At 30.6% G+C, this 14,919-nt stretch overlaps 1 protein-coding gene across 2 annotated transcripts in view; it reads left to right on the top strand.

Annotated features, from left to right (window-relative positions):
- The window catches only part of LOC145252667 (extracellular serine/threonine protein CG31145-like), a 201,457-nt gene extending 186,986 nt beyond the window's left edge, over positions 1-14,471 (top strand). The window contains exons 7-9 of one of the 2 annotated variants that reach the window (XM_080112448.1): positions 1,352-1,642; positions 10,733-10,814; positions 13,856-14,471. In XM_080112448.1, the coding sequence (XP_079968574.1) occupies positions 1,352-1,642; positions 10,733-10,814; positions 13,856-14,141 (659 nt within the window). In that variant the 3' untranslated portion in view covers positions 14,142-14,471. The remainder of the gene's footprint in view (positions 1-1,351; positions 1,643-10,732; positions 10,815-13,855) is intronic. The other variant, XM_080112449.1, reaches the window with a different exon arrangement.
- Positions 14,472-14,919: the final 448 nt, after the last annotated feature.

Here is a 14,919-nt window from a genome sequence, read left to right as displayed (position 1 = left end):
CTGCATTGAAAATCTAAACCATCTAGGAAAAGAAAACCGCATATAAGGAGAGTTAAAAAAAATTAGTTATTAAAAAAAAGTTCGGTTTTTTAATTATTAAAAAAACGATACACGGGATTGAACCTAAAATCTTTCCACCAACCCCCGGTACTCTAACCGTTACGCTAACATGTCATATTGGCAAAATCGCAGTAAAAAATATTTATATACAAAAAAAAGTTATGCAAAATAAAAAAAAAGCGTTAGTCACTTATGTATGTACTTACTCTCCTGTTTGTGAACCCACATATTTTGTTGTAACTTTTTTTCTACTGAACCAATTTTCGAAATTTTTTTTCAAAATGTAGCTAATGAGGTGTTCTATCCAACTATATAACCCGTTTGAAATTTGGTTGCGAACGGAATTAGTGGTGGGGGTTTGAATGTGTATCGATTCATTCAATTTCGGACTTAAGCATATATTCAACCACTACCGTGGTTGAATGATACATAAGTACAAAATGTCAAAACGCCGAAAAGCTCTCTGAAAATGACGTCAGGTAGTTAAAGAGATGTAGGATGTGCTGGTTTTCTTTTTTTTCCCAGCCACGAATCCGTACATTCCTATCGTAAACGTTTGTATAATTTTTACCATTTTTAAATTTAATTATTTTTCTATGTTCCTGCTTTAAAATTTAAAAAACTCAAATTGTTATTTTGCAAGATTATATAAAAAAATATGTTACGCCAAAAGTTTCACATTCATGCAAACAAGGAATATATTAGAATCTTGCATTTAAAAAGCAGGCGAAATCTGTAATCTAAAAAGAAATGTAGAAATACTTTTGTAATTATAATTTTTGTGTAAAAATATTAAATAAACAATTAATTCAATAATAATATCGGTAGTTCGAGAAATTCATTTTTCTTCGAAGTATATCGAATTCATTCATACGAACTTTAGGGGATTTTTTCGTAATGTTCCTGTTAAATTTTTTGTTTGTTACAATTTACAATGCTTTATTTTCATAAGCAGAAATAGATTCACGCATTTTCTTTATTTACTACTGAAAGCATAACTTTAATAAAAGGTAATTTCATACAAAATAATAGATTTCCACTAAGATTTTAATAAAAATAATGAACTCATTATATTCAGTGCTCATTATTTGATAAATACTAAAAATGTCATTAAAGTTGGTTAATTTGCTGATTTTGGGTGAATTTTTAAGTAAAGCGAGGGGTCAAAATGTTTGTACATTTTGAGCATCGGCTATTAATTTTGCACGTACCTATTTCTCTCTGAATTCTGTTCAATGAACTATACAAATCATCGCAAACCTTTTTCTTTTTCTTTCTTTTCATTTCTTAGCAAAAAACGTTTGTTTTCATGGTAGTTGTTCTTATTACTGTGACACTAGCCATGCTATCTGTGGCCATCCAGACATGCTAGAAGGTTCATTCGCCTTGCTTTTACCCCCGGAGAAGGTGGCACCTCGGAAGACGTGGCGATCTCCATGGAGACGTTCTTATTCGAAACACCGCAAAGCTTTATGGGAAATCTACGATGATTACTGCGACCAGGTCCGAGTAAAACCTCCTTTTAATAAGGGACGTCGACTCGTAGACATGATGGATATGGCTGTGTTTGATTTCCTAACAGGTAATTCAGTATTGGTATTGACGTTGTTTCAGGGTAATATCACATGAGCACTGTGTAGAAAAAACTTTCCCAATAATATTACATAGGAACTGGTGCGAAAGCACTTTTTGAAACTAATGTAATTATTTGCATATACTCTATCATTGACTTTAATGTTTGCTCTAAAGCAATGATTATTGTTGTTAAAATTATCTTGAAGACATTTAAAATTGGTTTGGAAAAATAATCCGATTGTTTTGAAAGCTTTAAATGCATATTTTAGTTGTTTTCGACACAGTTTTATGCAATGTTGTTGACATGTGCACAATTTTTTAAAAATTTATTTGAATAGAGACAACACAACTGCCAAATTGGGTATGATAAAACGAAATAGTTTTCAGACATTTCCATTCGTAATATTAAAGTTATAAGTGTTGTATTAAGATTTCGTTTTGAAAAATTTAAGCGAGAGATTTAGATTTACATTACAACCCTCGGTGACACAATACGATTTCAATCATATGTTATACAGATTTGGTATTTTGTAGAAAGTATTGTTGCAAGTGCGAGTAGAAATAAATAAGCCAAGATTTCAACTGTTAATAACTGTTAATAACTGTAACTAAATTAGCATCTTTTTTCAATTATTACTTTGTCTTATGTAGCAATAATGAAACATAAGAATATTTTCATATTTTTGCATTTTAAATCAATTATAAAATTATTTAAGGTAATGGTAAATAATTTATAATTATATTTTACTAGACTACACGTGACCCGTTGGGTCAGTATGTTATATTAGCTATGGAATTCATGTATGACGTAAAGAAAATAGTTTTTTTGTTTTTTTTGACATAACAGAAGCATTTCTATTAAAGTATATTAAAATGAAAAATCACGGACGGATCACTCAAATATGAAAAAAAAATCCTCCCTATTCGTGTAAAGTTACCTATTTTTCCGAATAATCGGTCAAAAATCGAAAATTAAACATGATTTTCCTACGAATCGAACGCCGACGAAAGTCATTTAGCAGCAAAAACGTACATGAACCTACCGATGAGAAATATAAGAATGAAAAACCCATAGTGGAATCCTTCAACCAAGTTATAGAAACTTAAAATCTAAAACAAAAATAATTAATAAAACCTGAAGCCAAAAACTCAAACCTAAATAAAATAAAATAAAATAAAATAAAACTAATATTGAAACAGATTAGTAAATGTGTCAACAAATTTGCCGTTCTTACGCAACTATTTTGCATGTAGAAATGTAAACAAAAAATAAAAAAGAAGGAAGGAAGGGAGGAAGGAAGGAAAAGGGACGGATAGGGAGGAGTAGTAGTAGTAGTAGTAGTAGTAGTAGTAGTAGTAGTAGTAGTCTTGGCTTTACTACAATTGTTCTTATGTTTGTCAACGAGTTAAAGTTTTTTAGTTGTAAGAAAATAGCGACAGTATAGTTGTAATAAAGAATAGTTGCAAAACACCCCCACTCTTCCCATGTTAAATAATAATTTCGAAATAATAACGTTAATATTTTAGTACGCAGGTCAAAATCTGCAAAAGAAGTGATTTGTGTTTATTTGTTTACGTTGTTATACGTTAATGTTTATGCCCGCATGCACAACCTGATGTCGTAAACTGGAAAATGGGTTACATCACTCGTTACAAGGTCATTTGAGTTTTATAATTATATAGATTAATTGATTTATTGATTGATTACAAATAAATGCTTGCAAAGATTGTATTTTTGGAACTGATTTCTTTTCAGTTTTAAATTATTGAAACTGAATAGAATTGATGATGATTCTAGTAGTCCTATTGCAGTCTGTTGCAAAAACGTTGCTAAACAATATAAACACTACTGATGATGAGGTTGCACAAAAATTCTAAAAATTATATGCAAATGTCTTTTTACAATCAGAATACTATTCAGAAATGCAATATAATTATTGTATTTCTCAGTAGCATTCTGTTCTCGCCCTTGCTTCCTTTAATAACTCTTGCTGATAATTTAATTTTTAAGTAATAACTTGTATATTCAGTTGACCCCTTTTTTGCTTTAAATTTTGCCGCCTTTTCAACGTCAATTTGTCTGGGTCATTTTTACATTGGCTTTTCTATTCTAATATTAACTCAATCTCCATTCAATATTTTTTCTTTTTTTTACTCCTTCTCACAAAATTAGCCTTGAGAGTCGTTTTAAATTCTTTTTACTATGCACACCTTTTACTTGCCCCCACGGATTTCTGCCTTTTGGATTACTTTGGACCAATTACACGATTCCCTTGGATTTTACTTGTGGAAATGGAAACTTAACCAACTTTTTTTAAAATTTTGATTTTGGAATTTTACCGTTATTGGATATTTTACCCTTCACCAGACTATCCATTCACGTGAAATCACCTTTTTTTTCGCCATATTCCCTCTCCTTCACTATTTGTTACCAAGTAAGATCTATGACTTACTTGTAGCTTCATCAAATACTTTTGCAAGCAAAATCCGATCCCCCATTTTGCTAAATCCTACTCTCTGATGAGAAGGAAACTATTTCTTCGAAACTCCGCAGATTAAGGACTATCCACTTATTTAGTGTTTCCTTTTTAAAATTAAATATGTTTTTAACTCTTTTTCAGAGTGTTTTTTAACATGTTTTATTAACTACTTGTTTAGTAGACCGGAACATGCTCATGACTGTAGCAACAAACTACTGCTTATGTAAAGACAAATATATATATATATATATATATATATATATATATATATATATATATATATATACTAGCTGTACCCTGCCACGCGTTGCAGTGGCTCAATTTGGTGTAATGGAAAAATTTAATAAAAGAGAAAATGCATGTTTCTTATATTAGTACAGCAATCCACTGCAAAAAGTGAAAAAGAAGGCGAAACTGAAAAAAAATGGTGCTCTTGCAGAATTTGATCTGGATCCTCGAGAGTTTCTGTCAATCATTCATGTTTTGGACTTGACCAACAATCAGTGGATGAAGCCGAACGTAGCAAAAATGTTGAAACGCTAAATGCTTTTTTTTTGTTTTAAAAAATGTGATTTAGTAATTAATATTTGGTTGATGGTGGGGGGAGGGGGGTTACTATACACAGATTCGAAAAAGTCGTCCAAAAACAAATAAATGAAAGCAAAGGTAAGGTAATTTACGTTTCTACCTAATTGGATAATTGTTTAGTGTTTTTATGTAATGTAAAATGTTTAATTGGCTCAAAAAACAGAAATGGTCGCGAATTCTGTTGAATACGTTAATGTGGGGAAAGTAAGTTGAAAACTAAAAACTATACAAAACAGTGTCTGAAACTCACCGAACATATGTTACCATGACATAGGCTGGCATAATGGATAGGTTTCTGACAGTATTTTGTATAGTTTTTTTAGTTTTAACTCACTTTCTCTAACTTAAAGTAATCAACAGTGTCCACCACCATTTGTAGCTTTCAAATACACCAATAAACACTGTTTTTCGAGCCGACTAAACGTTACATTAAATGAAAAGGGTTTATATTACTAAACACAGATACAAAGAAGTTGTCAAAAAATAAATATATAACAAATAAATGTTATCAAAGGCAAGAAAAGTAAGTGTTCTACCTAACTGGATAAGATTTTAGAGTTTTTATGTAATGTATAATCGGTTCAAAAACATTCAATGTTTATCGGTATATCTGAAAAATACAAATGGCGGCAGACTGTATCGAACATGTTAAGTTTGGGGAAATTTTGGGAAAATGAGTTTAAACTAAAAATACTGTTAGGAACTCACTCAATATATGTTACCATGATGTAGGCTGGCATATAATCGGTGGTTTTAAACTTTTGCTCGATACAGGTGACGACTTTTAAAAATCCCTTTTAGTGATTACCTGGTGTGAGGATATTTGTACAACTAAACGGCAAATCTGCTCAAAAAAATCCGGTATTATTTTACTTTAAGGCCCGTTTCACGTTCATATATAACGAAATATTTTATTGTAGATTTCGGTGTGCTAAAAACGAATCTGCAAACCGTTTACGTAGCAAAAAAAAAGTTTTCATGACATTCATGAAATTACTTTTTCGAAAAGTGGGTGATCACTTTTCAATGTAAATTTAACTTAGAATGAGCACCCACTTTCTGGCCACCTGAGAGAGGGGCATTTTTCTGTTTCTTGGCTAAAAAGTTTTTTGTTTGATTTCTTTTGCATGGTAATAACCCCTGAACTCTGGGACTATTTTCCATTTAACAGCCGTAGCCTTCGTTTACGCTATGCGTAAGCATAAACGAAAGCTGTTTAGCCAATAAACATGGGAAAAAATCCCCCCTCTCTCAGGTGGCTAGAAAGTGGGTGCTCATTTTAAGTTAAATTTACATGGAAAAGTGATCGCCACTTTTTCGAAAAAGTAATTTCTTCATATTATAAAAACTTTTTTTTTGTGACGGAAACGGTTTGCAGATTCGTTTTTAACACACCAAAATCTACAAAAAAAATTTTGTTATTTACGAACGTGAGACACACAGCCCTTAATGGAAAATTATATCAAAAATCCGGGGGAAAATAGTTTTCAATAAAAAAAAGCAAATGAATTCGATAGAAAAAAAATGGATGCTATTTTTTTTTTCTTTCTGTGTGTTTCTTGGCTTAAAAGTCTTTTTGTTTGATTTCTTTTGCATGGTATTAACCCCTGAACTCTGGGACTATTTTCCATTTCACAGACGTAGCCTTTGTTTATGCTATGCGTGAGCATAAACGAAAACTGTTAAATATGCATTCGCGTACCAAACTGCCTTGTAAAAAAAACCTTTAAGTCAATAAACACGAAAATAAATGCCCCTTCCTCAGGTGGCCAGAAAGTGGGTGCTCATTTTAAGTTAAATTTAGATGGAAAAGTGATCACCCACTTTTCGGAAAAAAAATTTCTTCAGATCATGAAAACTATTTTGATACTCCTTGGGCGTTGAGTTCCATGGCGACTCGCAGAATTATTTAATGGTCGTTCCCTTAGTACCCCCCTAGTAGCAGTGTCAGAAATTTCGTGAAAATAGCGAATAATTCCACCCCATCTTTCCAAGCTTATAACTCCTCGAAAAATGCAATTCAAGCCCTAATTTCTTTTTTCAATTAAAGAAGCAAGGACCAAGATTTCATTAAAAAAAAAAATTTAAAAAAGCGTGTTTTTTTTAAAAAGGTTTTAAACTTCGGACTTTACAGGTAAAATTCTAAAAGAACACTATGTTTTTTTTGTTTTAAATTTGAATATATTATGTTATGTATTGACCTTTTCTCTTCAATTTGTGAGTAAATAATTATGTACTTATCGGGTTCTAAATTAATTATTATTAGACATTTACAAAATGGGAGGCGTGAATTATTCGACCCCCTGTCTTTCCAAGCTTATAACTCCTCGAAAAATGTAATTCAAGCCCTAATTTTTTTGTCAATTAAAGGAGCAAAGACCAAGGTTCCATTAAAAAAAAAAAGAAAAAACAAATAATGTGGTTTAAAAAAAGGTTTTAAACTTCAAACTTTACAGGTAAAATTCTAAAAGAACACTATGTTTTTTTTTTTTTAATTTGAATATATTATGTATTGACCTTTTCTCTTCAATTTGTGAGTAAATTAAATATTTACTTTCGGGTTACTAAATTAAGTATTTACTTTTTAATAGACACTTAAAAATTGGTATGGGGGGGTTCGTGAATTTAAAAAAAACGTTTGTCTAAAATATTATATTCGATTTATTGGAAAGAACATAAAATTTCACATTGACCCTGAAAATATCGTAAAAATAGAATCAATAGAAAAATTTTGATAGATTTTTAAAATTTAAAAATTGAAAAATATTGAGTTTAAAAATTGAAAAATATTGAGTTCGGAAAATTCATTAATGTTTTAAAAAAAAAAATATTTCTATTACTTTTAAAACAACTGTAATAGTTTATTTTGGAAGTATAATCCATAAATAAAATAAATAACCCACTTTTAACAGAGAAATTCCGAGATGTTTATATTGTATTCGCAGTTTCGTGTTAGGGGTGTCAAAAATTCCTACAAAAATTCTGATACTGCTACGCATGCGCACGTAACATTTTTTATTTATTTACTTACGTGGTGGAGTTTCTATACTGATAGGTTTTTTGAAATTTTTTCACTGGATTATTATTGATTGAACACTAACCAGATTATGAAAAAAAATTGAAAAAAAAAAAAAATCATTTCAACATTTGAAAGGGATACTCACTTTTTAGTTACCACGTTCTGATAAATCGGTCACTTTTTATTTATTTATTTTTTTTTTTTCTAAATACGGAAGTGTCTTCGGGAGATATAAAATGGTCGCATGTTGACGAAGCAATGTATCGGGAGGCGTACGGGATGAAAAATTATTGGTAAATTTTTAGATTAGGTCCACTCCACCTCCTCAATTTTCTTTTAAATGACGACTTGAAATGGTTTTCGACTATGCTGAATACGAAAATCGCATCGAAATTTTGCAGAAATAAGTAGTTATCAAGATATAAAAAGTTGTATTATGCATTGTAATCTTTGGCGGCTATCTTTTTTACGTGTGTGTATTTGTTTATGGCGCGTGTGCACGTAAAAAGATGGCCGCCGAAGAATACAATGCATAATACAACTATTTATTTCCGCAAAATTTCAATGCAATTTGCGTGTTCAGCATACTCGGAAACCTATAAATGTCGTCATTGAAAGGAAAATTGTGGAGGTGGACCTAATCTAAAAAAATACCAAATTATTAAACATTTCTCCAGCATGTTAGTGAAATTTATAATACTTTTAAAAAATTAAAAAGAAACAAAACAAAAGTTTTGAAAAAAAACTCACCTTTCACAAAAACAATTAAAAAAAAACACACAAACTGTGTGTGTTTTTTTTTTGTTATGATAAGTAAAAAAAAAAATAAAAATCTCGAAACTTTATTTTCATGAAAACAATTAAAAAAAGTCCTGTTCTCTCTATTTTTTTTCTTTGAGAAACAAATATATTTCTGACTTACAAATGCGGTAGAGACTCATTATTTTTACATTCTATGGTTTTGATATACCGCGTTTTTATTGCTTACAAAATGGGTGACTGATTTATCAGAACGTTGTAACTAAAAAGTGAGCACAGCACCACTTTCAAATGTCGAAATAATGATTTCTTTTTTACATTTTTTTTTTTAATAATCTGTTTAATTAGTGTCCAATCAATAATAATCCAGTGAAAAAAAATTCCAAAAACCTATAAGTATAGAAATAAAGCATGGGAGTAATGTTTGTACAACGTAACGTCGCCTTTCGCACTTTTACAAACATTTTTTTAAAAAAGTAACTAAACCATTTATTGATAATTTGTCACGTGTACAAACATTTATTTATTTACGTAGGCTTAACTCCTTTCATGAATAAGAAAAGTTTTACTCTTTAAGAATAATAAAAGGAAAAAGTTACTGAACATTTATAAAAGGACTTCTTTTCATGAAGGCCAGAGGAATAGTTGGCCGAAAATTCGTGAAACAACAACAATAAATAAAAATGGTGCTAATGCAGAGAGCCGCGCTATTTTTTAAATCATATTTCCACGTTTAAATAACGTTTTACGATTTTTTTTTATTTATTCAATTGTAAGGTTAAAGTACAGAATAGATACAAAACACCCTTACCTCCCCATGTTAAGAATGACTTTTTAAATAATAACATTATTTCAGCACGAGTAATCTGCATGAGTAATCTTATATAAAAAAAAACTCAAAAGCAAGCAACAAACTTTTTTTTTTGGCCTTATATAATAAAGAAAAGATGTGTAAATTAAAAAATTTGGAAGATAAACAAATGAAATATGTTGTTTTTTTTGTTTTTGTTTTTTTACTTATCGAGTTAACAGAAAATTAAACCTTTCGTCAAATCGTGGCTGTGAAATGAATCGAACCGGAAGTTCAGTTTTATCAACAGAACAGATTCGCAGAACCGATAAATAAATATATTTATTTTATTTAATATTTTAATTTTAATTAGGTAAATTTATTTTAATAACATAAAAACATACCTCGACTCTAAAAATGGGTTGTCTGAAAATTTCAAATAAATTGGTAACGTATAAACATGGTTTTATTTCTTTAGAACGAACCAACTTTACATTTATATATATATATATATATATATATATATATATATATATATATATATATATATATATATATATAGGGTGACCCAAAAAAAGGGGCCCAACTCTGATTAGGCCTCGTTTCTTAGTGTTTTGTCCGAATAAAATGAAACTTTGGTCATAACTAGTTTATTATATTCAAAACATCACATCAAAATACTAGGGTCTTTGGCCTCCACCACCCCCGTTCTACAGCATATGTTCTAGATGGCCTCCATTTAGCTTTTGTTTTTTTGGGGTCACCCTGTATATATATATATATATATATATATATATATATATATATATATATATATATATATATATATATATATATATATATATATATAAATGGTAGTATCCATACCACTAACGGACTTTATGTACTCCAGCAACTTGGTTCACCGATGATTATATAGTGAGAAGAGGAATTATAAATGAAATAATTAGACATTTCTCTAATCAAACATTTGTTTGTTTTTCTTTCTTTTACTTTTGCCGTTCTGGTCTTATCGCATTGCTCTCAGCTTTTTAAACTTCCTCATATATATATATATATATATATATATATATATATATATATATTTAAACTTCCTCATATATATATATATATTTAAACTTCCTCATATATATATATATATATATATATATATATAATTTACAATTGAGAGTTACAACAAAAGGCGTTCATTGTTGTTGTATAATGCTTAATTTATAAATACAAAGCAATAAAGCATGTCTGTTTTCACTTTGAATATTATAAAGTTATAAGTTCTGTCACAGTAGGGAACTCTAAAAGATCAGTGTGTATTTTTACATTTCAAATCCATGAAAAATAATTTTTAAAAAAAGATGTTGTATTAGTTTTCATTTTCATTTCGAAATGTATCCAGTAGGAATTTTCGTAATCTTGTGACAAATTTGCTTTTATTCTCATAAAATATTTGCAATAATTTTCAAGGTAATATGGATCGCCACCATTACGACACATTCAGAGAATTTGGCAATGATACTTTTCCTTTACATCTGGACAACGGAAGAGCGTAAGTATCTCTTCATTATCGCTGTCTAGACGAGCTTCCGGCATTGCTTAGCGTGTAGGAAATAGAATTAAAAGTGTCCCATTGTACAGTTATTTTATTTATTGACACACGTTTGCGTTCGATTGCTTCTTACGTTTGTGACGTGTTTCATTTTTATGTGTGCAGAAAAATGAAACCTCCACACAATAAAAAGCATTTCTTACTTTCTGGCCAAACGACAAGCAAAAATGACCATTGCTTCACTTCTCTCTCTCTTACTCAATCTATCTTTCTCTCTCATTCTCTTTCACTTCATCAATCTCACTCTCTTCTCTCTGTTTATTTCATTCAGTTTCACTCTACTTTATTCCACATTCTTTTTCTCTATCTCACTCTCAATATATCTCGCTTTCTATATCTCTCTTCCTCTATTTCATTTAGTCTTCCACTCTTTTTCACACTTTCTCTCTTCCTCTTCCTCTCTTCCTCTCCCTCTCTTCCTCTCCTCTCGCTTCCTATTCTGTCATTGATGGTAAAGAATCTGACCTAAACAAAATGTTCTGCTTACAAGTAAAAAATAGTTTTTTCACAACCCTCGCGCCCTTTCTCTCACTTTCTCTCACTTTCTCTCTCTCTCTCTCTCTCTCTCTATCTCACACACACACACACACACACACACGCACACGCACACGCACACACATACACACACACGCTTTCACTTTACATAACTATCTGTTACTCCATCTCTTCTCTCTCGCGCTTTATTTTTTAGTTCTCTCCCACAGCAAGAACTTAGACACCAGGGTCGGAATGTGGCATTAAGAAGTCAGCACCCCAGAGGAGAAACACTCTTTCCTGCAAAAAGTTTCTGTTCGGCCACGTTGGCATTCCCCTGTAAGGGCGTCTCAGATGATTAACAATAACCTAACTCCTTCTCAAAGAAAAAATGCAAGGGCTGGGTGGGTGGATCTCCCCGAACTGCACAGAACTAAACTCCCACTGTAAAATCAACATGGCCAAATGATTACAAGAATGGTCTAATATCTGTTGACTTAGGGGTCTAGGATGTGTGTGTATATGTTTGTGTGTATCTGTTAACAAAGCCCGTCTACTCCAGGCATTTTAGAACGTTACTGCTTTTCTCGAATGCAATATCATTTATAGTGGGTTGAATGATTCTAACATATGACGCTTCAAGAATTTATAATGTTTTAATATTATTTTCATGTTGTATAATTTTATGTCGTCAACGAGGACCTTTCTAAGATTGGAGGGGACAGTCATGTTCTTTTATCAAATGTTTATATATAGCACTACTATTATTTAGATGTGTGGTTATTTGCCGGGAAAACGCTGTCGTTGTATGCACAATGTGTGTATTATTTTCGGAATTACATTCTCCCATGGAGCATTTGAATTTACACACTACATTGGTGTGTTCCAACGTATTTATAGCATTTGAATTTATACACTACATTGGTGTGTTCCAACGTGTTTATAGCATTTGAATTTATACACTACATTGGTGTGTTCCAACGTGTTTATAGCATTTGAATTTACACACTACATTGGTGTGTTCCAACGTGTTTATAGCCGGTGATGAGTTGTTTCTAACCACAAGTGCCCACAACCTTGCTGTTTTTAATACTCGAATTTTTAATCAACTTTTCATCGACTCTACATATGTTAACTTATAATCATTTAACGCCGTTTACTATTTTAGTTTTCACTTTTATTTCCCATTTTTGCTCCTTCACACTTTTACTTCAACACCTGGAAATGATTCGTGGACGAATCGAAAGCGCTCTTGACAGCAACAATTATGGAACTTTTATTAATATTTATGATTTTGATATATAAAAGAGTATGAGGAAAATCTAAAAATTAAAAAAAAAAAATGAATCATAAAGCAAAGTGTCTCCGTTGCATTTAATAATATTTTCTTGAATGAAAAAATGCTGCCTAAATGTAATATATATATATATATATATATATATATACTTCAGAATAGTTATTATTTAGCAATGAGTTGTTATGGAAACGTGAGATTGTAGGTTTACAAAATATTACTGGTAGTAATATTCAATAAGTTATCCCATCTAAACAAGAATTGCTCGATATGCAAGATAGAGCAAATAAATTAAATTGTAATTCTATGAAATTCAAAAACCACTCATTGAAATGATATGAAGTGGTTGAGTTTCATATCAAAGAATTTTCATTATTCTAAGCAAGACAAATAATGCATTAGAAAATTAATCTCCTTAACCTATAGGGTTTCGATGTCTACCATCTCATCAGAGGAGAGAAAATATTAGCAAATACTTATAAAGGTATGCACCCTATTTGCTAAAGTCAGTGATTTTTTTCTGCAAATCCTCCTGCTACAGGACTTCTGATAAATTTATTATTTTGACTTTGACTTTCCATGTCTCACTGACTTTAGCAAATAGGGTGCATACTTTTATAAGTATTTGCTAATATTTTCTCTCCTCTGATGAGATGGTAGACATCGAAACCCTATAGGTTAAGGAGATTAATTTTCTAAAACATTCTTTGTCTTGCTTAGAATAATAAAAATTCTTTGATATGAAACTCAACCACTTCATTTCATTTCAATGAGAGTTTTTTGAAATTCATTGAATTACAATTTAATATATATATATATATATATATATATATATATATATATATATATATATATATCCCTCTATGTTTGTCTCTTACTATCTCTCACTCCCACTATCACTTTCATTCTCTGTAGCCCTCTTACTCTTTGTTTCTTTTTTCTATCTTACGTTCTATATCTCACTCACTCTATATATTTCCTTGCTTTATTTGACGACTAAATCTCATTATAATTATAATTATGAACATACCGCAATCAACACTTTATAATAGCTAGCAGTTTAACGCAATTGAACCATCACACCTTGGTATAATTGTCATTGTCCTGTTTCTACTGAAAATACAATTGTACATTTCATAATTAAGGCAACTCCAAATTTTAAACTTTTCTTTATTTGGTTTATTTGTAATAAATGATTTACTTTTCTTTTTAGGTTTGGGAAAAGTCAACATGATGAACTCACGATTCTTGCCCCAGTCTACCAATGCTGCCTTATCCGATATTCGACCCTATTAAAATTATTTCGTTTCTATCAGGGGCCGGTCCCTCTTAGTCAACTGATGCAACAGTCTATGGCTGCAGACGCTCTTTTTCCGATTCTGACGGACACACATTTACGGGCCTTGGACAGGCGTGTTAGGATTGTATTGCGTGCCGTCTATGAATGCATCATGCGTGGAAATGCCGTGGCCGATGTTATAGTTGACGACGGTTTCTGAAATCGAAATACAAATAAATGGGCATCCACAAACGTGCGACAAATAAGCAACAATTCCACTGATTAAAAAGCTTTTGTCATTATCTTTATATCATATTACAAAGGATACCCTCTACTATTTGCGAATATAAAGTGTGCTTGTATTAAAAAAACGATTTAAACGTTACAGGATACTCAAATATTGTATAAAAGGTTATGAGTATGAGACACTTTGAAATAATCGTTTAGCAAATAATTATATTTATTTTGTTGAAAATCACTGACTTTTTCCTGACACGAGTTTCTATTCGAAATTAAAGAAAGGAGAAATGCAATGGAAATACGCACAAAAGAATGAAATAAGAAATACAATAGAATGGGTGAAACGCCGACACATAAATCACTACGAAATAAAGTAAACTTACACACACGCACACAAACACACTCACACAAACACATGCACACAAACACCTTCAAACAAATACACGCACACACACACACACACACACACATATATATATATATATATATATATATATATATATATATATATATATATATATATATATATATATATATATATATATATCAGAGATATTTTATTTTGGATAAAAGTGATTTACTACCAGACATTATGGAATGAAAAAAAATGTTTTCAAAACGACGATCCCAGTTTTTCTATTTTAGTTTGGGAAAACTTCATACATAAAGATAAATAAACACATACACACACACACACACACACACACACATATATATATATATATATATATATATATATATATATATATATATATATA

The sequence above is a fragment of the Euprymna scolopes genome, chromosome 29, assembly GCF_053919585.1.
Source record: "Euprymna scolopes isolate OS-2025 chromosome 29, ASM5391958v1, whole genome shotgun sequence".
NCBI lineage: Eukaryota > Metazoa > Mollusca > Cephalopoda > Sepiida > Sepiolidae > Euprymna > Euprymna scolopes.
This window is presented reverse-complemented; position numbering and strand designations above follow the sequence as displayed.